This window comes from Diospyros lotus, chromosome 4 (genome assembly GCF_014633365.1).
Source record: "Diospyros lotus cultivar Yz01 chromosome 4, ASM1463336v1, whole genome shotgun sequence".
Lineage (NCBI taxonomy): Eukaryota > Viridiplantae > Streptophyta > Magnoliopsida > Ericales > Ebenaceae > Diospyros > Diospyros lotus.
Window position 1 is genome coordinate 3,696,189 of NC_068341.1, and position 25,357 is coordinate 3,721,545.

Sequence of the window (25,357 nt, forward strand, 5' to 3'; positions counted from 1 at the left end):
TTGGCGGACAATTAAGAACGCGAGAAGAAAAATATCGTCCTGTTGCCTGATATTAATGATCTGTGATTACTTCCTTGAGCCATTGCGTATTTACTTAACCAAATTCTTACTCCCTCCTGAAAAAAAGGTTGGACAAATAGAGAACCTATTGATATTGAACAACTACTAGGAAACATTTCTCCGACAGGCATGCCCATATATTTGCTACAATTCAAAAAGGGAGTATTTTATGGACTTGCTCTATGCCATTACAGCCATTTGTTTTATAAGGCAAAATGAGTATCAGTGATGGATTTGACCGTAAAGTTTCAAGAACACGAGAACAAGGAAAAATATCATCTCAAGAGGAAAACTGTCGCGGTAGTTGTTAGTCTGTCTTCCTGCAGATGAAGATGTGGCAGGAATATCCATTGAGATTGGGACTTCGGTCAGTGAGCTTGGCGTGGCAGCAGAAGTATCAATAGGATCTGGATGTAAGCTCATCAAAGGAGGAGCAGGGCTATTAGAACCTGCAAAACAGTGGAAAAGTATTCTTGTCTTAGACCATCATCTTTTACACAGCTGCTGATTCTTCAGTTGCATTCAGTGAGATTTATGTTTCTATCACCAACAACCACAAATAAACTACAACTGAGTTTTATGTTTCCATCACCATTTGCAAATTGAGCTCTTCTTTTTTGATGAGAACTCACAGCCAGTACACTTTAGATATGCACTAGGTAAATTCATAGGACACATAGTAATCTACAAATCTTGTGCACCAAATAGGCACACAAATCTGTCTGGGGGTTCAACTTTATACCCCATAAGTTTTGAACCTTAATGGAAAAGAAGGTCGTTGTAACTCCTTACAACCATCCCGGAACCCTAGGGGTTAAATTGAGCTAGTTTGCTTTAGCCATTTTGTGTGCTAACCATGCATAAGCATCAAATCCCATTGCAATATTGGCCACAGGGTAAGAGGAGGTGGGTTCATATGTTCCACTACATTTGTGACGTTTGCAATGCCAAAGCACACAAACTTGAAGCAAAAGGCTAGCAGTGCGAACTTGGTACTTGCAAATACTTTCAATGGAATCACAAGTGTGGGAAAATTTTAGTTAAAGAAATCATGATAAAATCATGACTCCTGTTAGATTACCATAGTGGTGTGATTTCGGAATCTGTGGACCTGCAAGATAAATTCAAACACAAAAATTGTAAATATTTAATAAGAAAAGATGCAAAAGTATTAAGAGGAATTAGATGATTATTACTAGTACCTATTATGCCTAGCAGAGGAGGCAGTTTTGGCAACCCTGACCAGAAGAATTAAATTATTCAACTAATTGAACTATCATAGGAAGGCATGCAGTAAAGGAGAAACAAATAGGAAAAGGATCGGGTTTGCAGTTTGATGATCATAAATGAAAAAATAAAAATCCATCCACGTGAAAATTTAAGATCATGCACAGTAAATAAGAAGCATAAACAGACACCTAAAACAAGTTAAATCCATCCGTCATTTGATCTGGCATTGTTCCAAGTGGGGTGCATCTGACTTTACGTTTACATTTTTGTTTTTTTCGGAGGCCCCGTTGCCTTCATAGAATACCAATTTAAGATTCTCATAGCTCTTTTCTAGCTAGCATCCTCTACTTTTCTGTAGGTTCCAGTGAGTAATTAAATACTGCAAATTACTGCAACCAAATAGGCAGTTTCTCTTCATAAGATTTTGCTTTCTTTCCTTTTTGGGAGTAGAGGTGTTTGTACCATTGAGTGACCTTTTTCTTTTACATTTCATTTAAAAAAGGTTGAAGATCCTGGAGTTAGACCTACTATTCATCCAAAAGCCCTAACCAGTACGTACTATCACGAGAAACTAAGCTGGGACTAAATTGATGAATTGCAAATATAAGCTTACACCTAAAAAAAAGAATTATTTTCCACCACAAAATTCTCGTTGAAATATGATAGGAGAGAGATTTGCGATTGAAATAAATTCCTTCCTATTATAATATGTAATCGAATATATGCTGTACAACTCTGTTTTGATCGGCAAAGAACAGTGATTTAGAAGCTCGAAGTTTCTCAAATTAAGATAAAATTAAAGAAAGAATATTATTCAGCAAACACAAATTCGATTCGTGACAAGATTCTAGAACTAACAGAGAAGTCCTGGACCTGAACAGAGAGTTTCGAGTGAGCCGTTTTCCGTAGATCCATGGTTCCACAAAGGACAAACAGAAGAAAGAGAAAGAAGCCTCGTCAAATTCAGAGGGAAGCCTAGGAGAAGCGGCCGCTGAACAATGTGGCAGAGGCAATTCGCATTGCCGGCAGCGGAAGCGGACGAGAGGACTTCACAGCACTGAGCTGAAGGCGAGGACGAGGCGTTGTTCGGCGAGGATGATACGTAGGGGAGGCACTGCGAGAACGTCACCAACTCGTCCGTGCAATCTCCGTGGGCCACCGGCGGCTGCGAAGCAACAGAAAAGGAGATCGTCGAGGCAATCAGGACGGCGAGGATCGCCTGAAAAATGTGGACGGAAGTGTGATAGGCCATGGTTGACAGTTAGGGTTTTGAGCGCAGTTGGAGACAGTTATTTCTGTTATGAAGTCTGTTGCGAGATTGAATTTGTTTATTCTTCCTAAGCCGCAATGGCGGGAAAGAGCAAGAGCATAATCGATTTTCCCGAAATGCCCTTCATGCTTAATTTCAGGAAGAGGCGTACTTTTAGTCTTCATGTATGGGAATAGTAATTGAGAGGAAAAATATATCTTTGCATAATTTAGGATTTATCAAAATAATATCTCAACAAGATATTATGAAAACAAATTAGTTATTTTCTATGATAATATGATATTAAATTTTAAAATTATTAGTCATGAATCTCTAAAATAAATTAATTATTTAAATTTGTAAGATCTCTTTTAATTAATTAAAAAATATTATATAATCCGATGGAATGGTCTGACCTGTAAGACAATGAACTCGATTTGTGAGGTATTTCAACTTTATCAGGTGTGAGGCTAAATTATCACTTTAATTCTTACTTAATTGATAGGAGCTAATTTATAAAATTATATAAAATAGTCGAATCAATTATAATAAACATATTTAATTTTATATCATATCATTTAATCTCACATTAATAATTTATTAGAAACCAAGAAAGTATTTGAAACTATTTTGGTCAAACTAAATGTATATTTATGCCAAAAATTAAAGGATGGAAGTAACCCAATCCACATTCACACTAATAGATTAATGAAAACATGTTAATATATTTTAACTTAATCTCTTAATTAAAGAGGAAATCACTTTGATAATTTACTAGAAACTGAGAAAGTGTTTAGAACTATTTTGGTTAAACCAATGTGGATTCATCACTTCTTCTTTGCACCTCTTGTTTTCCTTTCACATCCCTACAATAATTGAATTTACGTGGAAAATATGAAGGCAAAGCAAAGGTTGGATAAAGTCAAGTCATATAAACATAAAAGAGTAGCAGCCAGGAAGAGTAGTGTTGAATGCAAGGAATTTCTATCCATGGTTCCATCTGATATCACACTTCTGCTCCAAGACAAATTCAAATCAGAAGCAGCAGCACCGCCGGGAGGCATCTCCCTGGCAGTCACTGCCGCCTCTAGTGGCGGTGGAGGCGCCAGAAGATCAGGCTCCTGTGGCGGCTCCTCTGGAGTGTCCGGTGGAAGCAGCACGGGCAGTGCTGGGCTAGGCGGTGGCTGCAGCACTGGCGCTGAAGTTGCAGGTGAAACAATCAACATAATTAACCTGAAGAAACAACTCAAAGTGCGAATGTAATTGTGAACGCAACAACATGATTCTGGATTACCTTGGCACTGAGTTAATGGGGGCGCCAATGCGAAGCAGTTGGGCAGTGGCAGTGGGGTGCTGAAGAGAGCGCTGGAAGAAGGCAGCAGTGAGCAGAGGCAGCGAAGGCCAGCTAAGACTGCTTGGTTAAGGGTAGTGCAGCAAGAGTCCATGGAGATGGAGCTCTTGGCTTCATTCAGGCACTGCTCAATTAGGCCTAACTCTAGGCCATGGATGGAGCAACCTGGGATTTGGGCATTTACCAAAGAGAGAAGAGATGCCAAAACTAAAGCAAACTTGAAGGAGGCCATTTCCCTTTTACCCATTAATTAATTTGCTGCTTGTATATGAAGCTGTGAGATGGGCTACTGTTGGTATATTCAACACTGCTGGTCATGCACATTTGGCTGTTTCCTTGTTTGTTACCTACTCCTATCATTCAAATAGTGCCCTTATTTTTATTTTTCCCCTTTTTTGTAATTATTTTAATTGGTTTTCTTTATTTCTTTTCTATTTAATCACTGCCAATAACTTTATAGAATTACACTATGACTTGATAGAAAAAAAAAATGTAAATAACTAGGGTCAACAAAGACAACACATGAAATAAATGAATATTTGACCATTCTGCAACAGGAGCGCATTTATAGTGTTAAGTTTAACCCTTTTTTCGGAAAATGATTTTTGGTGTCAATCCAATCAAGAAAGGAAAAATTACAATTTTGTCCCTATTTATTTTTAGTTCTTGAAAAGAAATAAGTCAAAATTGTAATTTTATCCCTATGAGGGGACCTGATATACCAACTGATTGGGTTGACACCAAAATCACGATCCATAAGGAATTCATGATGTCAAACCACTACTTCAGTTTCAATGATTAAATGTAGTTCCAAGGTATTGTTGGGGCATTAGTTTTGAACAAGAAGAAGCTATGGTATTCCACTAGAAAATCAATATTGCAGGCTTATTGATGAATACAATCGCCAGAATAGGTCCAAACAATGTTTCACACCCCGAAAGAATGGTTTCTCTAGTGCATAGACAATATCCTAAGTACATATGCATAGAAATACAGAGATGCAGAACTAGCTCTAGTAGCACTTCAGAAGTATGGCTCCTATCAGAGCCAGCACCAAAGATGGTGAAAAACTGTGAGGGGGCTCAGCAGCCGACGGGTTGAGAACGGGCCTGCTTCCTGGATTCCCCGTTGGAGCTTCTGGCTCCATGGTTGTAGATGGAGGGGTGAGATCAGGAGTCATCTGGGCATCTGGTGCCAAAGCTGGTGGCACTGATTCGGGATCAACAGACCCTGCCAGCCAAAAGAAAACAGTCAGCATCGACAAGCTGTCACAATAGTTTCAAGATAACATGTTTGATCTTGAGGATGAGAAAGCAATGGTGAATTTGGTGGAATGGCATATTACCTTGAGGACTAAGAGGAGCAGGACCTTCAGGAGCCAAATTAGTTCTAAATGCGGTTGGCCCTGTCATGGAAATTTAGGTTAAAAAGAAGTAGCCATAATGGAACTTTTCTAAGGGCTTAATCCATCAAGATTCCAATATGTGATCAAAAAGAGTTTGAGTGGATACGATACCTGGAGCTGGAATAGGGGCAGCAGAGGCTGCAGCGGCGAAGAAAGAACAGAATAAGCAACCAAATCAAATTGATATAATGGGGAAGCAGAAACAGAAAGAAGAGGCACTTCTTAACAAAACCCCACCTTTGCACTGGAGAGGAACGCCGGGCATGTTGCAGGCTCGCGGCAGGGAGATGGCGAGGGACCGGTTGATGGGTATTTGGAAGGGGACACTTCCAGTGGCAATAAGGCACAGACAATCTGTGCCATTGCTCACAAGGGACTTGAGAACATTGCAACAACCTGCAGTTGGTGGAGCTCCATTGGAGCTGCTGTTGGTAAGAAAGTTCATGCATGGAGTTAAACTAGCGAGCATTGAAGCAGTGCAAGGGGTCTGGATCTGGGAGTGAACCGGCATGATCAGGAGCACGGAAGCAATCGCCAGAGCTGGAGAAAGGCGCAAAAAGATCTCTGAAACTGCCATTTTTGTGGGTTGTTCACCTGCAGGAGTTCCTTATAGAGCACAACAATGAAATTGGGAGTGTTGAGAGATGGATTTAAGAACTGGTTGTTTGAAAGAAAGGAGAAAGAGGAGATTTATAGATGGAAAATTTGAAGGGAAGAAAGCTTAAATTCTTGGCCTGGTATGGATCTCAGCGAGCTACCTCAACTAACTCCGAGGAAGATGGCAAGTTTAGGTCAGTTGGGCTCTGTTTTTCAGAACTTGTACTTGTTTGATCAAAAACAATGTTCTGGCTACTAGAAAATTACCAATCAGCAAAATGTAAAAGCCAATGTTAACAATGTATGCAAGTTCATTTGGGATCTCCTTCCAATCATGAATCTTATTCTGAATTGTTCTCGGGCAAGTGAACCAATTACCAATGATGTATACAGCCATTGACCACTGAGACACTCTCCCTCACAGGTAATAGTAAACAAATGCAAATATTCTAAGAGCTCGCTCAACTAAGATGGGTTGAGCTCTTATCTTGGGGTTAGGTAATCTGCCTGTTTTTGCATGTTGTTAACGTATATAGGCCACCAATGATCTTAGTGGCTGTTCTTAACAGATAGGGATGGCAATTTGACTTGGCTCTTCAACTCAAGAAACATAATATTTGGGTGTAAGATAAGTCGTGACCGTATTAGTAAAATTTAATGTGCCTTTAAATCTAGTTTAGGGTCAAGTATCTGGTTTAATTAACAAGAGTAATCTTGTGGATAAATCCTAATTTTACGTCTTAACGGCACGTTAAGGGCTTAGGGCAGTTCAATTATAGATCTTACTTCATGAGCCATATGTAGTTTACCAAATCACCTTGCCATAGCGGGAATAAAAAAGTCAACTAATGATGTAACCTTCTGGTATAAATCACTCTCGTTCAGGCAAGTAAATTCACTTTCTTGGCAAACAAACAACGAACAAGATCTGCAGATCACATTCAAATGGCTTCAATTGGGATTCAGATGGGACTAGTCCTCCTTGCTGTGGTGGCCAGTCTTTGGACCGGAGCCACAGCTCAATCAGGCTGCACCAATGCGCTCATTGGCATGGCTCCATGCCTCAACTATGTCACCGGGAGCTCCCCAACCCCGTCTTCTTCGTGTTGTAAGCAGCTGGCAAGTGTCGTCCAGTCGCAGCCACAGTGCCTCTGCTCGGCCCTGAATGGCGGGGGCTCGGCATTGGGTGTCAACATCAACCGGACTCTAGCTCTCGCGCTGCCGGGTGCATGTAAAGTGCAGACTCCATCAGTCACCAAGTGTGATGGTAAAGCTCAAAGCTTCTAATCAAAAAATCGGTTTAGCGTTTTGTGAATTACCTCATTGCTAGTATCTGATCTTCTTTGTTGGTGTAGCTGCCAATGGACCTGCAGCATCGCCGGCAGGATCTCCAGAAACCATGCCGGAAGAATCCTCGAGTGAATCCCCTGATTCTCCGGCTGGCATGGCAGTATCAGGTATGGTGTTGTTTGATGAATTCATTGAATTGGGTATTTTTAGGCTACCCTTTACCCTGAACTTACTGCATCTTGCATGGATGTCTGAGCAGGATCAAAGACAGTTCCATCGACCGGTGGCCCCGCCTCTGACGGCAGCGCAATGAAGATCCCTCTTCAGCTCATCGCTCTGCTTCTGTTCATGGCTCCAATCTCAGCCAGCTTCTGAGTATTCCAGGCGGCACCATGAAGATCTGGAGACCTTTTATCAGTGAAAACTATTCAATACAGTATTGGTTGTTGTAATGCCTGCTTTATACCATGTCCTTTTGCAAGTTATCATATAAAGGGAGTTTGATATAACACCCAAGTGAAGTCCTGTGTTCTGGTCTGGTCTGTCTTGTTAGTTGTTTCCTCTTTCCATCACTGTGTTATTGTAAACTTTGGTTTATTTATTGGTAATGAGCTAAGTTATGTATTGTGTGTAGAAGCCGGCAAAGCATTAGCTCTTTTCTTCCATGAATTTGGTATTCGATGTGATACATGCAGTAAATGGTGTAAGCAATATTATAATATGACAGATGACAAATTGATTGATTTAATTAGTTATCCAATCATTTTCTTTTAAGTATCAGAACCTAAAATATATAAAAAATGGTATAATATATATGTGATTTTTAAGCCAAAAAATTAGTAAAAAGTGTCCTAAAAGAAAATGAAATCTATTCCATTTAAACAAATTTACAACCGAGAGCAGAAGAGCAAATCTCACTGCTTTTAGTTATAATTTTTCTGTTTGTTTTTAAAATTTTGAAGAAAAAAATATAAAATGCCATTTTGCTGGGTTTTTTTGTTTTTGAAAAATTGAATTTATTCCTAAAAGGTGGACAAAACACGAAACACTAAATATAAACTTTCAAAAGTAATTGTAAAATATTGACGTTGTTTGTTGGATATAATAAAAAAATGTGTAGCTAAAGAATCACTTTCTTGATCCTTGGGAGCCTATAAAACAAAAACTAATTAGAGAGCCCATGGTATTTTTATTCTTGCATAAATAATCTAACACTGCGTTCTCTTTTGAGTTTTAATTTTAAGTTTTGAATTTATTTTTAATTTTCTATTTTGTTAGTTTGTTTCTGTTTGTCATTCTAAAAAATTATTTCTCAAAATAAAAAAACTAGAAAATGCGTTTTGTTTAGAATTTTAAGAATAATTTTTCAATGACATTTTATTCAATAAATTTGATTATTCAATAAATTAAAACTATTTAATATTAATAGTTTATTAAGAATTATTTACATTTTAAAGTTGATAAATCTCACAACATTTTTTTAGTTACAAAAATAAATAAATAAATAAATTGTCTCATCTTTTTGTGTTTTGGTTGAAAACAACTAAAATAATTTTTTGTTATTTTGAGTTTTTTTTTATAATTTTTTTTCTTATTTTTGAAAATACGTTTTTAAAAATAACAAAGTAAATGTGTTTTCACTATTTTAGAAAACTGAAAATGAACTGAAAACAATAACGAGAACGGGCCCTAATATTTTTAAGTTAATTTAGCTGAAAATTAAAAAACAACTCAAATAGTTGTTGTAGTATTTTGCACATATTTAGAGTGGATGAATCATCTCCTATTTATAAAGATGAGAGCTAATAAATAGCAGAACGCTTATTTCTTTCTAGATTAAAATTACCATCATATATTTTAGCATTCAAGATGAAGATTTCATAAGTGAATTGACACATTCTTGGCAGGTGTATGACTTTCGAGTCTCTTGAAGAATCCTAGCCTTCAACCTCATAAGCAAACTTACTAGAGGGTCTCCTAGGAACCTCTCTCGTTGGGAGAACTCCTTAACCGTTTTGTGACTTTTTCTTTTTGGACTTTTGTACAAATTATTGAGCGTTTGGACTTGTCTTGAGTTTAGTTCTTTGGGGTATATTCTATTTAGCTTTGATGCATGAAGATGACAAAGGCGCTTGAAACTTTTTTGGATCGTATTTCCCTCTCGCACTTGCCATTGATTACTTCTTGTTGTTCGGTGCTCATGTAATCATCGATTAAGCCTGAATTTTGCGATCGTCGTTCCCTCTCACACTCAACACTGATTGCTTCTTGTTGTTCTGTACTTGCGTTGCCGATTGCTTTTTGTTTCTTATTTGTATTATGTTTGAATTTTTTTTATAATTGTTTATAGTAAAAATTATATTTACAAAAGTATCTTTTAATTTTTTTAATTTACACTTTATCTCGCATTTTCATTTTTTATTTTTTTTTTTAAAATGTTTCTCATTTTTACTTCCATGCAAGCTAGCTGTTTAGCACATCAATTGAGTAAAAAAATTAATATGTATACAAAATACAAAAATTATGTTATATGAACTTATAAAAGTTCTATCATTATATGAACTGAAGATAAACATTAACACAAATAGATTTATCAGTTTTATTTCTTTAGCCGAAAACAAATAGATCCACAAAAAACTGAAAAACTTAAATTGAAAAAATATATGAAAAACAAACCAAATATTATTAGGAGGATATTATTACAAAACTTTATGTACCAATTTTAATTTTGTCAAATTATTGTTTATATTTCATCACCGGAGAAATCTAGCAACCAAATCACAAGATTTTTTTATTTTGTTCCACAATTTCTAAATCAGGAAAACAAGAATCATATACAAAAGTCAAAAACAAACACAACTAATAGAAATAATTCAATCATTGGTAACCAAGGAGGAGTGATATGGTGGAAAAGTCAAGTAGGTCACCCACATTATAACCAGCATATTTTGTTTCTTATTCCCCTAAGCTCCCAAAGAAAGCCACGTATGGCAAGTTCCAGACGTTACTATTCAGAACACCTAGCGGAGGTCGGTCATCCACACTGTCCATCTCCAGCTTTGACTCTTCCTCCCAAGCTTTAAGCTTGCCTACTATATAAACAACAGGCCTTGCTCTCCCCTTCCCATAAAACCAATCAAATCAAGCATTGTCTCTTCAATCTCAACCTAGTTATTAAAACAAACTCATTCCAATGGCTGCAGGCCAAAGATTTGAGATGGGTTTAGCACTTGCCGTGATGACGGTACTCTTGGCGGGGGCGGGGGTTGCGGCGCAGCAGTCGTCGTCAGGGTGCTCGAACGTGCTGATCAGCCTGTCGCCGTGCCTCAACTACATTACGGGGAACTCATCCACGCCGTCTTCTGGGTGCTGCTCGCAGCTGGGCAGCGTTGTCCGCTCGCAGCCACAGTGCTTGTGCGAGGTGCTCAACGGCGGCGGTTCATCGCTGGGGATAGAAGTCAACCAGACTCAGGCTGTGGCTCTTCCTGGGGCTTGCAATGTCCAGACTCCACCCGTCAGCCGCTGCAATGGTGAGATACATACAAAGTCTCAACACAAACAATAATAGTAATTCAAATGTTCATTACACTCCATAAATATGTTTAGTATTCTACTAATTTGCTACATGTCTACCGGAGCGCAGCTGCTGCTTCTCCAGCTGGCTCTCCTTCAGAAACACCAGAACCAGACACCGATCCTTCTTCAGGTACAAAATTTCTCCTCTCTTCCTCTAACCACTGTTAGATGGCAAAATGGATTATATAAAAACTCATGGCAATGTTTTGTATGGGAACAGGAGCAGGGTCGAAAACTGTACCATCCACAGATGCCAGCTCTGCTGCAGAGATGACAATTCCTCTGATCTTCTCGCTTCTATTCATTGCATCTTATTCCTCAACCCTAACGATTTATTGAGTTGTGTCTTGTGCTGTGCGCTACCGTTTCATCAGCACCGCATACAGCCTGTGGCCTTTTGTTTTATTTTTCTGAGGGCTTCCAGCTTTCTATATTGCGTTTGTACTAGCATTCTTTAGGACCTCTTCAGGGGTTAATTCTGTTTTGTATGACTGAAGGGACTTCTTAGTCGCTTTCCCTTTTAATAAAGATGGATGATTTCCAGTTTATGGGATAATATAATGTGAAGAAAATTTACATTAAAAATAAAAAAAAAAATGTTTGGCACATTATCAACAAATAGGTTGCGACCTATATAAAAGTAAAATGATCCATAAAAATGTCTTCTTTTGTTAAGAAGAGCTGCTGCATCAAATACAAACCTACAACATCAGTGTTAATGAGGTAAACTGCAACCACTAACTTTAACTCATCTCTCTCTGCACAGCAGCATCCTTGTTGATCTTCATTTTTGCATGCTTGCATCGAGGTCAACAGGTTCACTTCTTGCCTTTTGCTGCTTCAAAACAACTGCATATCTTGTTACCTTTTCTGGCAAAGAAACATCCAGATGCTGGGGAACATGAACAGATCAAAAAGAACATCTTTGCCGCTGCTTCAAAAGAAGTACATATATTGTATTAATTTTGTCTGGGAAAGAAACACTCCAAATGCTGAACTATGGATGAAATGTGCTCAAATGTAGAGTTATTTACCAAAGACAGGCATTAAAACATAATATTCTTAAACCACAGAGTATAAAACATCCTGGCAGTGAAAAATAATTACAAAACTTAAGCTATTTTTAAGTAGTAATTCTCATTGGAGTCATGAATGCAGACAGACGTGGTGCATAACACGACCATTTGCTTGGTTCCACAGCAAACCCCCCCCCCCCCCCCCCCCCCTCTCTCTCTCTCTCTCTCTCACGGGCACGCACTCACGCTCACTCGCACACCAAATTCAAAGTGTCCCAAGGAAGATGTAGATTGGTTCTAGGGGTGCAAATGAACCGAGTCGAGCCGAGCTATGCTTAGCTCGGCTCAGCTCAACAAATTTTATCACAAGCTCAAACTCGAGTTCAAGTCGAGCCTAGAAGTTTGGCTCGAGCTCGAGCTTGATTAGCATAGCCCAAGCCTGAGCGCGACTCAAGTGAGCCCCAACTCGAGCTTGGGCTCGGGTTAAAATTTATCAAAGTTTTATTTAAAAAAACCTAATAAACTGATATACAATAAAAACAAATATCAATCTATAATCAACAAATATATCTAAATGAACCCAACCTGATAATCAACAAATATAACATCGACATGATAATTAAGTAATAATAATTTCACAAATAACAATAAGCATAATATCATTTACCATACAAAAAGATAATCAAATTACTTGTCTAGTTATTTTCAGAATACAAACATAATCAAAATCAGCACAACAAAATTATTTAACTAATGTATCACTTAGTCAATTAATTATTTGATTATTCAATTAATGTTATTCCATCATATGTTTGAGTAAGACAAATATATAATCGATTAATCAGTTAAATGTTTAGGTTTTACTTGATTAAAAAAAATCAGTAGAGTACAATATTTATTAGTTATTACTCAACTAAATATTTTCTTACTCGATTAAAATGATAATTATTCTATTAAACTCATACAATAGTTGATTAATTTTTAAGTCACAACAAATCTTTTTATCAACACATTCTTATTATGATATTATTATAATAAAGTAAAGTTTGATAATTTTATGTTAAATATATTTTTATAAAATTATAAATAATTTTATTAATGTATTTGTAAACAAGCATATTTACAAGCCAACTCGCGAGCCTATAATTGAGTCAGCTCATAAACCTCTATTCAAGTCAACTTGCAAGCTAACGAGCCAAATCGTACTGAGATAAAGCTCAGCTCATTTACAAATCGAACTTCAAAGTTAGGCTCAATCTCGTCTCGCTTACCTTAACGAACGAACTCGAACGAGCTTTTATCGAGTTGAATACCGAGCTGAGCCCAAACGGCTCAGCTCATTTTCACCCCTAGTTGGTTCCCAAGATATGGTTATTGGTTGAAGAATGTAAAGTGTCCTGGCTATTTTAGGGCAAGAAGAGTAAAGAAAATGGCTAAAGCTAGTATAATGTCCCATTATCAAGTGCCATGGCCAACTGTAACTGATTTGTCTAGAAACATGTACCAATATGATAGTAGTAGTACAAATTACTTCCTGGCTTTCAAAACCAAAAGGAATTCATGGGCGTATTTCATATTTGGAGCTGGGATGAATATTGAATAGGTTTCTTCCGTTCCCGTAAAAGGAAATAGAGCAGTTAGAATGAGTTGGAAAAAGATTTAAAACTGTGCCGGATACAAGAAAAGACTGCAAGATAGTCAATAAGGGTCCTCACTGGTCACCATGCATCAATTCATGGTGATCTTCAGTCCATCATGACCTCCCAATCCAAGCATTGCAGAACCCTTTCTGTTTAAAACCATGAAAAGTTAGTGACATCATGTTGGTTGTTCGGTGGTTTAAGGAATGAGAAAATATTACAAGCTGGCTTGCACCAGCCTCATTGTTCTTCTTGTTCTTTTCTTTTCTTTTTATTATTCTCTACTCTTTTCAGGAAAAGGCTTATTCAGTCAGAAATAACATTTGGTTTTACTGACTTCTACGATAACAATTTTAATGACTTCTATTTATCAAAAAAAGAAAATTGCTAATACAGTGGACCAGGGCACATAGCAAGTGACGTAAGTATATAAAGCACAACCTCAGTGAAGACCAGGTACTGTCACATAACTTCAATGTTGAAAATTATATACATCATTGCACAGTCATGACCTCAATTTTGAGGTCATGATTGAGAAAAACACATTCATGAGAAGCTTGGATTTGTTAAATATTTTTTATGGAATTTCAGAAGATTGAACGATTTTTATGCCTATGCACAGCAAAAAACCCTTCAAAAAGCTAAGAAAATTACCATGAAAATTAAAAGAGGACTCCTCTTAGAGGAGAGAGGGAGGGGGAGGGGGGGATGCATTTTAACTGCACACTGTTTCTCAATCACTTTGGCCCAGGGCTCATCATTAAAGGTGAAGACCATCATATTTCTATGGAAGTAAAAGTTAGTCAAGCATTCAGTAAAATTAAAAGCCATCAAAGTAAGCAACAAATAGAAATTAAACATACACATGGAAAAAGAGCATGAAAGAAAGAAGCAAAAATTGAATGGCTCATACAGAGTGTTACAATCAGACAGACAAATTCCATGGCCCAACCTCTCATTTATATCCACAACTGTGCCTCCACCCGATGAAAACACCAGATGTGCTTGTAGTTACAAAGAAGGGCCCTGGTCCAGTTTCTTTGGAGGCATTCTCTAATAAATGAAAACATACCACTACTTATTACTGTGAATTGCTGTAAAATTACTCTGGTTGAAAACCTGTTTTCTGTAATTTTCAAAACTTAACTTGGTCATGTTTTCACTTTATTTAGATTGTTTAAGGTTAGACTTATCAATGCTAACCTAGATGTAACTGATACAGATTACCTAGTTAGGGAAAGCTTTGCCACAACCATCAATATAGCAATTCATCATTTTCAAGGTAAGAATTTACTTCAATTTTTTGGATGTCATACAAAACCAAGATTTTTGGAGAACATAGAGTATCATTTTCGTGACTTCAATTTTCATCAACAATACAAAATCTAGGCATGTCACATGACAGGAAAATAATACTCATCTTCTACTAGAGACTAGAGTTGAAACACATACAATGAAAAGATGTAGTCCCTGATCCAAAAACATTAACTGCTCATGAAATACACCATCAAAAGAAGTAAAGCATACACAATTGAGCCAAAGAATGGTAATTAAGACTCATAATTATGTAAAAGATAACAAAACACAAAACAAGCGTCAAGATAAATTGGAAGCTTGCTTCACAGCAAGTTTTAGCAAGCCTCTAATGAAATATATACCAAAGATAATAAATAAATAAAAAATGTGGCTGTTTGTCCGGAAACTTTGACACACCTCAACCACGTGACCTTGAGCGCATGAACTGTTCCAATTTGTCCCAAACCTCAAGTGCTGCAGCTCTATCCTGGTGCCGTTTGTTCTTGCTAATCTGCAAACGAAATTTGAACTTATATCTACAACAAACAGAATAACTATCGCATAGAAGAAATCACAAAATATTAGATTACTGGATGTATCTGACAACAGAACTGAATATCTCAGAGAAGAAAAAGGCTCACTGAAATGATTTTCACATTCCATTGCTTAACAGTCCTTGCTGACTCCAGGCTATCATCCTCAAACCGCATGAAAAACCCAAGAACTGTAACAGAAATCAGCAAACACATATTTTTCTTTGTACAACATACAAATCAAAGGAAGACGGGGTCCTTGAAAGTGGAGATTTTGAGAGATAATACACTACTAGGAATTATTAATTCCATACTTAAGAGCCCACCCTAGCCTAAACAACATTTTGAATACAATAAGAACCTGAAAGTTGACATAAACTTTCAAGTTTCAACGCATATACAATGGAATAAACCTGTATAAGCAAAAGGGGGAATTCACACCTACATGCCTTATAAAACTCAAAATGTTCAAGTTCAAATCAAATTCCAAATCCACTAGGAGGACAACACTTCCTTACTTTTGTTGAAGATCTCAACGTGGTCCTTGAAAGGCCAGTCCTTGAACTGCCACTCCTTCCCCAACACAAAAACCGCCACCACCCGATCCCAGTCCTCTGCCTTCAACGCCGACGGCTTATCCCTCACCTCGTAGGCCGTCACCACCCGGTCTCTACTGAACTTTTTCTGCACAGTAACACAGTCCGGCTTCGGCCCCTTCATCTGCTTCACCTTCACATCCGTTGGAATAAACACTCCATCCTCCAAAAACTCCTTCACATTGTGTATCGTGATCAGGGTCTGAAACGCACTCGGCACCAAAATGATCGGAACGCCCTCCCCAATTTTGCTACCTTTCAAGAGCATTTTCGGCTTCGAATCGTACCCCATTTCGTCCCCGAAGCCTCTCTCGTCGCCCCTCATCAGCCGACTCTTCGCCACCAGCCCGTCCTTCCGCTGCTGCGCCTCCGCCCGCTGCCGCTCCTCGTCCCGCTTCGTGGCCGCCATCCAGACCCCGTAGAAGTTCCGATTCCGACACTCCAGCATCGTCTCGCGGTCCTTCAACGGCCTCTCCATCGAACGAATCATCGAGATGTAATTCTCGGGAACCCTAAACGCGTCGTCGTTCAAATTAATGCCGAATTCTTGCGGGGGGAGCAAGGCGGGGTCCTCGGGGCGGTACTCGTCCGGGATTTTAGGAGGATTAGGGTTTGGAGGGGCGAGGAACTGGATGGAATCGGAGGAGGAAACCTTGCCTTGGAGGTAGTCAAGCAGGGGCTTGCGGTCGATGAAGGTGACGACCGAGGGGAGGTTGTGGAGACGGGCGTGGTGCATGTACTCGGTGTGCTTGAGGTGGTGATTCTTGACGAAGTGTACGAGGGTTTCAAGGGTGTAGAGGCTGCCTTGCTTGGAGCGGTAGGCGGTGGCGACGCCGCACGGGAAGGCGTACTCGCCGCCGAAGCGAAACTCATCGCCCACCCGGACGATCTTGTCTAGCTCGTTCCGGATTGTGTAGTCTCGCAGAGCAGATAGCGGATCCATCGTGGAGAGAGAGAAGAAGAAAGAGTGTCACTGAATCTATCTCCTCGGCCGCCGCCGGTAATGAAGAGAAGACTTCCTCCTATTTTATTTCAAATTACATTTTAACCCCGCTAGTTTATGCGAAATTGAAATGGAGAAGACTCAGAAAAATAAGAGAATTTAGACTACATTGGAGGAAAAAAAATATATCTAGTTTTTTTTTGTTATTTTTAGTCTGTTTTTAATTTTTAAAAATAATAAAAATATATTTACTTTCATATATTTAGAAATATATTTTTAAAAATAAAAAAATTAAAATAATAAAAAATTATTTTAATTAAGACACGTTAAAAAATTTTAAAAAAATAAAAAATTATCGACAAAGAGAATGTGTTTATAATAATCTCAGAACAAACACTAGAGATGGCAATTGGGCCCGATCAACCTCCTAACCTAGCTCAATACTATAGTAAATGGGCCAGTTTGCTATAGTATCAAGCCAATGCTTTATGGCCTGTAGCTCAGCTTGGCCTATCAAAAATAGGAATGGCCATCAAAATGAGTCTGCCTGCCTTAACCAGTTTATTAAGGGCTATAGAGTCTTGTAGGGCCTTATTTTGTATTGTCCAACTCGACTCATCTTCTTCGTGGGCCAAATTCGGTCAGACCCACTAAATAGATAAGCCAAGCGAGAGACGGGTCGGCCTGGCCCAACTTGCCCATTTACCATCTCTAAAATACAAAATATAAAATTCAAAATAAATTCAAAACTAAAATACAAAAAAAAAACACTTTATTTCCTAATGAATTTTGACTTTTACGTAATTACATTAAAGTGTAAATAAATTATTTTTGACAAATTTGATAAATAGAGTGAAATGAATTAGATTATTATTTTTGTAAATTTTTCCAAAAATAATAACTCACATATTATTTAAATATTCTTTAAATTAGATGGATACATAAAATCACATACACCGTTAAATACAAAAAGAAAATTTATAAGTTATAACTCAAAACTACGAAAACAAATTTTATAATCTGAATTATTAAAAAATAATTATAGTCTGGACTAAAAATAATTAATCTCATACAATAATAATAATAATAATAACATGGGCTTGAAAGTTTTAAGCAAAACTCAACAGGTATTATTCAATAGGCTTAAGTGAAAGTCCAGCCCAAACTCATGGACTAGCGTCGGCCCATTTTGACCACCGTGTTAGTTTGACAAGGCCTTGAGCAAACTTGATTTGTAAGGAACTTTTGGGGTTGACCAAGTCCCATGCCGGAAGAAGGAAATCCGCCCATTACTACAAAGAGAAGAATCCCAAGAGATTTACTTGTCTTAAAAGAATGGTGACTCTACAAGACTCGAGATAAAGAGTGCTCAAACGGTGAACTTGAAAGTAAGGTAACATGGGTCCAAAGTCATGGCTCCCATCCTCCCCATTTTCAATTAGGTTTCTGATAGTAAAAAGCAATGGATATCATAGATGATCTCGGGGCGTAAATAAAGTGTTTTCTATTTGTGGTCAAAGTCCATCAACCTAATTGAATGAGTGAGGTAACAATTGAGTCTAATCTCACATGCAAACAAAGAGCACCATATCTGAAGAATAATTGAACAAAAGTATCTGCACCGCGAAAACTAATAATTCTGACATGGACAGTGATGCAGCAATAAACGAATTGGGAATTGGACCGAGTGTGAAAAGAAATATTTGAATGAAAATTTCACCCAATTCCAATCAAGAATCATTATCCTTCCAGTTCCAGCATTGATTCCTTTTGCTTATATAATCCCACTGGTGAAGAAAGAAATCGGCTATTGAGAGTACTCTGTTCAAACGATATGTTGCATCTCGACAGACCCATTCACAGTAACAAGTCTCATGAAAAGCCTATACATGGCCATATCATTATCTCATTGAAGCATTCTATCAAACAGTTACAATCCCAAAGCAACACAACATTCAAAACCCACCAACCATGCTTGAATCAGTTCACCTGTGGATCAGTCGAAAGAAGGCTGAACATCACGATATCCCTAGTTTTCCCCTTCAGAAGACAATACTTCCTCAGAACACCTTCTCTCTGGAACCCGGCCTTCAGCAACACCTTCTGAGACCCCGGGTTGTCGACATCAACCAGAGCCTCAAGCCTCTCCACGTGCGGCCACTCGGTGAATATGGTAGTAGCCACCATCTTCACGGCCCTCGTGGCAATCCCTCTGCCCCAATAGTTCGATCCCAAGACGTATCCAAGCTCGGCTCTGCAGCCATCTCTTCCCTCGTTGGGAATCACCGAAATGGCCCCGATCGGGCGGTTGTCCAGGCATATGGCTCTGAACCATGGGTGAGGGATGACGACATCGGTGATATAGCGCATGACGGCTTCTTTGGATTTGTAAGTGTCCCATGAACAGAATTTGCTGACTTGATCGTCCGTGGCCCAGACCATGAAATCATTGATGTCCAACAGATCAAACAGGCGCAGTGTGATGTTTGAAGAATCCCCCATCTTAGCTTTGCCGATGAGGCTCAGCTCAGGACTGTAGGGTTGATATAAGCAGAAAGCTCAGGAAACTGCCTGGAACCAAACAGGCAGATTCGAAGCCCCGCCCGCCTTGGTTATGACGCTTCGTCAACGGAAAAGCATTGACCGAACGACGTGGTGGATGAGTGACGCCAATACCAGTGATTAAAACAAGTTGATTGCCTGGGTTAGGTAACGCAAGCCTCAAATTCAGGCACCCACGAACCTACCATGTCCATGCCACCCAATGCAGCGACGGGTAAGGTAACCCAAGTCACAGATTCCCACATTTCCAAGTACTTCACTAAAATGGAATTATGCTCACTCTGTCCGAGTTAAAGTTTGGTCCTTAAGTTACACAAAGGGATGGTAAAATTGACCTCGGAATCACATCTATATCTATAACTGCCTGTCCCATGAAAGTGAAATATTTGGTTCATTTGTATTTTATTTTTCACTTTAGTGAAAGAAATTAAAAAGGAATATTATACGATCACTATTCTTTCAATGTGTTCAATGTATATCTACACATACAGTCTTTTGTATTTAAAATTTTTACAAGATAGGTGGATAATGAACAGTTAATGGGCAAAGGCTCACAGGCCAGGCCAGGCCATGCTGGCCTTCTCTTCTCTAGTTGCTTTCCTGGGTTTTTTCTGCCCCCTTTCTTTCAATGTTGTGGTGATGGATAACAACTTGGTCGTGAGCTTCATCAAATAAATATTAAATGCATAGCACCTAATAATTGATGAGGACTAATTGAAAAGTAATGCATTATTAGCGTTTGGCAAGATTAATCTCTTCAAAGAACATAATTAAAGGAGACATGAAATGTCTAAAGGCACAAATCTAAGGTAACATCAATTAGGACAGGACGGGAGGGGACGGGGGTTGCGGGCATTGGTTTTAGAATTGTGGTAAGACCTTGGTCTTGGCTTCGCATGTGGCGTGCTCCGTGGGGCCAAGGCAGATGCCAATTGCCGATGGATGGGGCATTAGCCTTGCCCCCCCCCCCCCCCCCCCATATTTCATCAATTGACAGGTCTAAATTATTCAAATGTGGTCCCTTTTGCCCACATGGAAAACTATCTCTCAGGAGCACTTTTAAGTACACTAAATTTATTTTCACAACTTAAAATAGTATAATTAAATAAAAATATTTAAAAGGACCCTTTTAATATATTTTTTAATCATCAAGTTATCACATGAAAGGTAAAGTAATTATATCTAATAAAAATGATGTATATATTTTCTAAAATTTATATTTTTATATAGACGTATTAGTGTGTGAGTTAGGGGAGGGTAACGATAGTGGTATATAGATAATTAAATCTCAACTTTCACCTACTTGAAGATAAGATATTTGACTTAGAATGCGGCTAAAAATTTAGGCATGGACGCGTCAAGTGTGCGTCGGAATGGACTGAGGGATGTAGTGGTAATAATTTGTTGATAGAATGAAGAACGAAGACGGTTGGTTGGACCCCCCCTGATGCATTAGGAAATGGCACAGGGCGGGGGGATGGCCATTCAATTTCATATCAGGCCGGCTGCATTGCTTTTGCCATCCATCAGGCGGAGACGAATTGACAGCAATTGGAAACTATGCCACCTACTTCTTTTCCCTTATATTCCATGCCCATTATCTATACATGTATTTATATACACGATGCATGTAAGAGTAAAAGTGATTGATTGACAGCAGACAAGCCCCAGGCTTTTGGATCCCCGCCCCCAGTTTCCTACTGTTTATTCAAATAAATCATAAATACAAAACATCTTGATTTAATACATACATAACGATTCTGTTTAATGGTTAACTAAACTCATAAAAACGACGTAAATTCAGAACCAAAGGAGGCCCAACAAGTAAGAATCTCTTGGGAGGGCTGGGACTGGACTGGGTGGAACTTCGAAGATTGGATTGGATACGGCGGAGAGTTCTGAGTCGTACGAGCGAGTGATATTCTCACTCTAAATCACACTCAGTCAGTATCATAACAATCATTTATTAGACAAGATGCGTATTATCTATATTTATATCGAGAGAGGCGGTGCAGAGCTACAGATATTGCAGATCAATCAGTGTACTGTGTACCAGTAGAGACACAGAGAGAGAGAGAGAGAGAGAGAGAGAGCGAGAGAGGCCAAACAGGCCCTTACTTGCTTAAAAACATTTAATTTAATAAAATGATGATATTATTTTACCATGAGTCACACTCATAGGAATATTTAGAATTAAGCCCTTTAACTAAAGCATAAGACTTCTTTTCATCTTTTCCTTTTCTTCTTAATTTCTTTTTATTCTTTAATATACTTTTTTACTTTACTTTAAAATTCCATCGTCTTTTTGTCAAAAGTGAGAGGAGAAAAGTCCTTTTCTTCTCCCTTTTTTTTTTTTCCTTCACTTATAAAATATAAATTAAAAAATTCTCAATCCAATACGTATATTATATTATCCTTGTCATTTCCCTTTCGCTTTCTAGGTTTCAGCCACGAACTCGCGGTGAATTGACATCCCTTTCAGCGCCAGTGATAGCCACCGGTGGTTTCATCCAGCCCACTGATTTCCTTCTACACACTTCCCTACAATCTCCTCCACCTAACCCCCTCTCTATATATGTCCATCAAACCATTGACGCCATGGATATCTTCTTGGGCTCTGAGAAGAAAGTGCAAGCTATATTGGATTGGTGAAAATAAAAATATGTACCCACCAAGTTGAAGAGTGAAAAGAGGGAAGTAAAAGATAAAGAGAGAAGAGGAACGTTGAATCGCCTTCTTTTTGTGTCTATCTTGGCTGTTCCCTTTTCAGGTCCTTTTGATCTGCGGCTCTTTGTCTGTATACGGGGCCTTGAATCTTTATGATGATAAATAAGAAGCTATATTTGCTGAAATAACGCCAGTGAAGGACACAATCAAAAGCTTTATATAAAGGAAGCAACGAAAGCAGACAAAATACCTGCTGGTTTTCTATATAATATATCTTTTGTTTGCTTGTGTTTATGCGAGGGTTTTGTTCATGTGTCGGTTGTGAGGGCCGAGGGATTCTTTCCTGAGAAAATTGTAAGGGAAGGGAGAGAATTCTTTCCTGTGAAAATTGGTGTCTGGTTTTTTCCAGAAACCAGTTTTGTTGATTCCTGTTCTATCAATTTCTGATACCAAATTGAAAAAAGGAAAAAAAAAAAAAAAACTTAGCTTTTTGCACTGTGGAGCTCAGCAAAGTGGCCATGGCGGTTTCTGCTAAAATCTCGTGCCGTATCAGGTGATCTTTCTCTTTTTCTTTCTGTGTATTCACATGTTTAATGGGTTTTGGTTTTCGTGGAGATAACGGAGGCTTTCGTGTTATTAGGTTGAGCAAAGAGATCTAGAGCAACCAAGAAGCAAGCTCTAATGGCCGATTGTGGCTCTTTACCATCACCCAAAGACAAATTCATAAAACCCATTTCATCAATTTTCACCTCTCCAAAACTTTTCACCGGTTTAGCATCAAAGGGATTCACTGACACGGAATCTTCCCCTAGCCCAACTTCAATCCTTGATGGCAAAACCTTCTTCGGTTCAAGAAACCCTATATGGTCTGAAACCAAAAAATCCCCAAAACCTGAAAGCAGAAGCTATTGGGATAGGTTGGATTCCAGGAAGCTTGGCCTTGGCATTCTCGACGCCCTCAGCGACGAACAATCTGATGAAAAACCCGCCAAAACCCAGAGCAGAATGGTTTTGTTTGGATCACAGTTGAAGATCCAAATCCCTCCCCTGCCTTCCCCTGCTCCGGCCGATTCTCCCAAATCGCCGGCCGATTTCGGCATCAAGACGAGGAATTCTCACCTGGGTTCTTTCTCTCCATCTCCGGCCAGAAAATCCCCTTTCGGGTCTGCAAATTCGGGCCTTGACAACTCAAATTGCTGCCTCTCCGCTACTGAAATGGAGCTTTCAGAGGATTATACTTGTGTAATCTCGTATGGCCCGAATCCCAAGACTACCCATATTTTTGATGATTGTATTGTTGAGAGTTGCTGTGGAGAGGTCGGATTCTCCGCCGCCAGAAAAAACGATGGGCTCTTCCCTAATGAATCCATGAGCTTTCCACCCGATAGTTTTCTCAGCTTCTGCTACAGCTGCAAGAATAATCTTTGGCTAGGCAAGGACATTTACATGTACAGGTATTTGCTTATTTTGAATGATCAATCCCTAATTTGGAAAGTTTCTCGAATTACCAATTCCTAGCTTTAATGATTTCTTTGTTGACTGTCTTGTTGATCTTGGTTTCATTTTCCAATTGAAATGAACAAATTTTCTGGGTTTTCCAGAGGCGAGAAAGCTTTCTGCAGCAGCGAATGCCGGTACAAGGAGATGATGAAAATGGAGTCTGTCGATGCTTACAGGGAGCTATAAAGCAAATTTTCTATTTTCATTATCCCATCAAAACCAGCAATTTTCTAGCACCCCATTTTAGAAGGTCACTTGATGTTATAGAAGACTTGATGGATCTCTTCATCTGTTGCATCTTCGCTTTCGACCTGTGTTTTTACTATGGATTTTGATTTTGTTCAAAGTAGCAGTGGTGTCAGTGATGACGACGATGAGGTTGAAGATGGAGAGATCCATGATTGAAGCTTGAATTATCGATCTGTGCTCTGATTATGTAATTGGGAAGCTAATTGGACGACCAATCATTCCACCTGTGTAGATTCTCTTCTTTTTTTCTTGTGTCGTCTTCCTGATTGCGTCCTGTGTGGCCATTTTTGCTTGTTTGTCAAGCTTTTCGCGCGGAATAAAGTACTCTGGAAAATCCATTATTTTATGGAAGTCTGTCCGATGCAATATCTATGATGGGAATATTTCTGGTTTAATAATGAGAGTTTGGACGGATCAGTCAAGTTAACCGCAACTTCATTCACTTTACGTTAAATTCACAAATTTTCTTTGGATTAATTTACTCTGTCCAATAGTCTTACCGAGTGGCTGATCGAAGAGGAGGGACCAAATGATAGAAATGTCTTTACTGAAATTGTAAATTTCTTTTTGTTGGGATTATTATTTTTGTGAAATTTTCGTCATTGTCTCTTTCATTTCAGTAAAAAAGATAAATTACAGATACGAGATTTTGCGAATTTATGAGCCACACTTACAGATACGAGGTTTTTGTGAATTTACAAGTCACACTTACGATTCAGTCCGATCGCTCAACCCATTTATAAGAGTTATAAATTTCTTTTCTTTGCCCCTTCTTTAGACTGTCTCTACTCTCTCCTTTTCCCGTAACTGCCTCTAGTAAGATCGGACTGTTTGCTGTATCGCCGCCTCATTAGTCATCTCGCCTCGCCTCACAGTGATGGTTGACCAAGATGGTGAGGTGATATAGTGGTGGTGAGATGATATAGTGGTCCATTTTCTATTATTTTTGAACAAGGACAGGAGAAGAAAATTTGTAATTTAGATTAAAACATTTCTATTATTTTTGCTCCCTTTTAACTGTCTAGTGTGGTCCATTTTCTTTATTAAAACAGTTCACACGTCGTATACCTATAACCCCTAAAAGCATATACAGCATTCAACAAATATTATTGTGTCTTATGTCTGGAACTGAATCTGAGGTCACCTGCGCACATTGTTTTGTTTTAAGACCAGAGCGTTTTATTTTCTTAAATCTTTTTATGTCGATTTACTCTATTTTCACTTGAACTGGTACTCTAGCTGTAGGCATATGGGTAAATTTATGACATATGTTTAATTATATGTTTTGAGTAACGAGTAATGTCAGTTATTGTTATAAGGGTAATAATTAAATGTTTTTTTTTAATTTTATTAATTAATTAAATAATTTAAAATACAATATATTTATTATTAATTAATAAATTTATTTTAATATATTAAGAATAAAGTATAATAGATATAACTTATCTCTCTATACATTGTTTAGTTTGCATAACCTATTTTACCCTTTCCTTTTTCTATCAACGCTAATCATTTGAACATGCATTAAATAAAATGAATGTTACTGGGCTTGGTTCGCTTATGGGCCTTGATTTCTTAAACAAGCCCGTTAATTTTG

At 38.4% G+C, this 25,357-nt stretch overlaps 7 protein-coding genes across 13 annotated transcripts; 3 read left to right on the forward strand and 4 right to left on the reverse strand.

Annotated features, from left to right (window-relative positions):
- Nucleotides 1-282: 282 nt before the first annotated feature.
- On the reverse strand, nucleotides 283-4,122 carry LOC127799158 (uncharacterized). The gene is made up of 4 exons (XM_052332912.1): nucleotides 3,834-4,122; nucleotides 3,550-3,737; nucleotides 2,149-2,509; nucleotides 283-509 (listed from the first exon to the last, which is right to left on the reverse strand). Exons 1-4 carry the CDS (start codon nucleotides 4,120-4,122, stop codon nucleotides 283-285), a joined length of 1,065 nt encoding a protein of 354 aa, XP_052188872.1.
- A 608-nt stretch (nucleotides 4,123-4,730) lies between these two features.
- Nucleotides 4,731-5,987, reverse strand: LOC127800122 (non-specific lipid transfer protein GPI-anchored 20-like). The gene is made up of 4 exons (XM_052334561.1): nucleotides 5,533-5,987; nucleotides 5,407-5,433; nucleotides 5,236-5,295; nucleotides 4,731-5,120 (listed from the first exon to the last, which is right to left on the reverse strand). Exons 1-4 carry the CDS (start codon nucleotides 5,870-5,872, stop codon nucleotides 4,903-4,905), a joined length of 645 nt encoding a protein of 214 aa, XP_052190521.1. The 5' UTR covers nucleotides 5,873-5,987; the 3' UTR covers nucleotides 4,731-4,902.
- An 815-nt stretch (nucleotides 5,988-6,802) lies between these two features.
- Nucleotides 6,803-7,818, forward strand: LOC127800123 (non-specific lipid transfer protein GPI-anchored 5-like). The gene is made up of 3 exons (XM_052334562.1): nucleotides 6,803-7,159; nucleotides 7,248-7,349; nucleotides 7,442-7,818. Exons 1-3 carry the CDS (start codon nucleotides 6,838-6,840, stop codon nucleotides 7,555-7,557), a joined length of 540 nt encoding a protein of 179 aa, XP_052190522.1. The 5' UTR covers nucleotides 6,803-6,837; the 3' UTR covers nucleotides 7,558-7,818.
- Nucleotides 7,819-10,375: 2,557 nt separating this feature from the next.
- LOC127800127 (non-specific lipid transfer protein GPI-anchored 5-like) lies at nucleotides 10,376-11,306 on the forward strand. Its single transcript, XM_052334566.1, has 3 exons — nucleotides 10,376-10,712; nucleotides 10,826-10,888; nucleotides 10,979-11,306. The coding sequence occupies exons 1-3, from the start codon at nucleotides 10,376-10,378 to the stop codon at nucleotides 11,095-11,097; spliced, it is 519 nt and encodes a 172-aa protein (XP_052190526.1). The 3' UTR covers nucleotides 11,098-11,306.
- Nucleotides 11,307-11,393: 87 nt separating this feature from the next.
- On the reverse strand, nucleotides 11,394-16,880 carry LOC127800124 (protein CDC73 homolog). 7 transcript variants are annotated; one of them, XR_008022722.1, is made up of 5 exons: nucleotides 15,762-16,874; nucleotides 15,352-15,434; nucleotides 15,128-15,221; nucleotides 13,490-13,563; nucleotides 11,394-11,689 (listed from the first exon to the last, which is right to left on the reverse strand). XR_008022722.1 is itself a non-coding variant. In XM_052334564.1 (4 exons), the coding sequence occupies exons 1-3, from the start codon at nucleotides 16,780-16,782 to the stop codon at nucleotides 15,129-15,131; spliced, it is 1,197 nt and encodes a 398-aa protein (XP_052190524.1). In that variant the 5' UTR covers nucleotides 16,783-16,873; the 3' UTR covers nucleotides 11,394-11,692; nucleotide 15,128. The 7 variants fall into 7 exon arrangements, 2 of the variants coding, with proteins under 2 accessions (XP_052190524.1, XP_052190523.1); XR_008022723.1 differs by having other exon boundaries at nucleotides 11,394-11,692; XR_008022724.1 differs by lacking the exon at nucleotides 15,352-15,434 and having other exon boundaries at nucleotides 15,762-16,880.
- A 1,391-nt stretch (nucleotides 16,881-18,271) lies between these two features.
- Nucleotides 18,272-19,573, reverse strand: LOC127800126 (uncharacterized). Its single transcript, XM_052334565.1, has one exon. The coding sequence runs from the start codon at nucleotides 19,282-19,284 to the stop codon at nucleotides 18,763-18,765; it is 522 nt and encodes a 173-aa protein (XP_052190525.1). The 5' UTR covers nucleotides 19,285-19,573; the 3' UTR covers nucleotides 18,272-18,762.
- Nucleotides 19,574-21,931: 2,358 nt separating this feature from the next.
- LOC127800128 (FCS-Like Zinc finger 8-like) lies at nucleotides 21,932-24,106 on the forward strand. Its single transcript, XM_052334567.1, has 3 exons — nucleotides 21,932-22,564; nucleotides 22,652-23,465; nucleotides 23,613-24,106. Exons 2-3 carry the CDS (start codon nucleotides 22,693-22,695, stop codon nucleotides 23,695-23,697), a joined length of 858 nt encoding a protein of 285 aa, XP_052190527.1. The 5' UTR covers nucleotides 21,932-22,564; nucleotides 22,652-22,692; the 3' UTR covers nucleotides 23,698-24,106.
- The last annotated feature ends 1,251 nt before the right edge of the window (nucleotides 24,107-25,357 follow it).

Excerpts from the sequence above, each read along its gene's own strand:
- LOC127800127 (XM_052334566.1), top strand. The coding sequence starts at position 10,376 with ATGGCTGCAGGCCAAAGATTTGAGATGGGTTTAGCACTTGCCGTGATG. Across the intron at positions 10,713-10,825 it reads ACCCGTCAGCCGCTGCAATG|CTGCTGCTTCTCCAGCTGGC; the intron begins GTGAGATACATA and ends ACCGGAGCGCAG. Across the intron at positions 10,889-10,978 it reads AGACACCGATCCTTCTTCAG|GAGCAGGGTCGAAAACTGTA; the intron begins GTACAAAATTTC and ends GTATGGGAACAG.
- LOC127800123 (XM_052334562.1), top strand. The coding sequence starts at position 6,838 with ATGGCTTCAATTGGGATTCAGATGGGACTAGTCCTCCTTGCTGTGGTG. Across the intron at positions 7,160-7,247 it reads ATCAGTCACCAAGTGTGATG|CTGCCAATGGACCTGCAGCA; the intron begins GTAAAGCTCAAA and ends TTGTTGGTGTAG. Across the intron at positions 7,350-7,441 it reads GGCTGGCATGGCAGTATCAG|GATCAAAGACAGTTCCATCG; the intron begins GTATGGTGTTGT and ends ATGTCTGAGCAG.
- LOC127800124 (XM_052334564.1), bottom strand. The coding sequence starts at position 16,782 with ATGGATCCGCTATCTGCTCTGCGAGACTACACAATCCGGAACGAGCTA. Across the intron at positions 15,435-15,761 it reads CGTTGAGATCTTCAACAAAA|TTCTTGGGTTTTTCATGCGG; the intron begins GTAAGGAAGTGT and ends TTTCTGTTACAG. Across the intron at positions 15,222-15,351 it reads GGAATGTGAAAATCATTTCA|ATTAGCAAGAACAAACGGCA; the intron begins GTGAGCCTTTTT and ends TTTCGTTTGCAG.
- LOC127800126 (XM_052334565.1), bottom strand. The coding sequence starts at position 19,284 with ATGGGGGATTCTTCAAACATCACACTGCGCCTGTTTGATCTGTTGGAC.
- LOC127800122 (XM_052334561.1), bottom strand. The coding sequence starts at position 5,872 with ATGGCAGTTTCAGAGATCTTTTTGCGCCTTTCTCCAGCTCTGGCGATT. Across the intron at positions 5,434-5,532 it reads CGTTCCTCTCCAGTGCAAAG|CCTCTGCTGCCCCTATTCCA; the intron begins GTGGGGTTTTGT and ends TCGCCGCTGCAG. Across the intron at positions 5,296-5,406 it reads TGCCCCTATTCCAGCTCCAG|GGCCAACCGCATTTAGAACT; the intron begins GTATCGTATCCA and ends TTTCCATGACAG.
- LOC127800128 (XM_052334567.1), top strand. The coding sequence starts at position 22,693 with ATGGCCGATTGTGGCTCTTTACCATCACCCAAAGACAAATTCATAAAA. Across the intron at positions 23,466-23,612 it reads AAGGACATTTACATGTACAG|AGGCGAGAAAGCTTTCTGCA; the intron begins GTATTTGCTTAT and ends TGGGTTTTCCAG.
- LOC127799158 (XM_052332912.1), bottom strand. The coding sequence starts at position 4,122 with ATGGCCTCCTTCAAGTTTGCTTTAGTTTTGGCATCTCTTCTCTCTTTG. Across the intron at positions 2,510-3,549 it reads ATTTGTCTTGGAGCAGAAGT|GCGATCCTCGCCGTCCTGAT; the intron begins GTGATATCAGAT and ends CACATTTTTCAG. Across the intron at positions 510-2,148 it reads TTCAGGTCCAGGACTTCTCT|GTTCTAATAGCCCTGCTCCT; the intron begins GTTAGTTCTAGA and ends ACTGTTTTGCAG.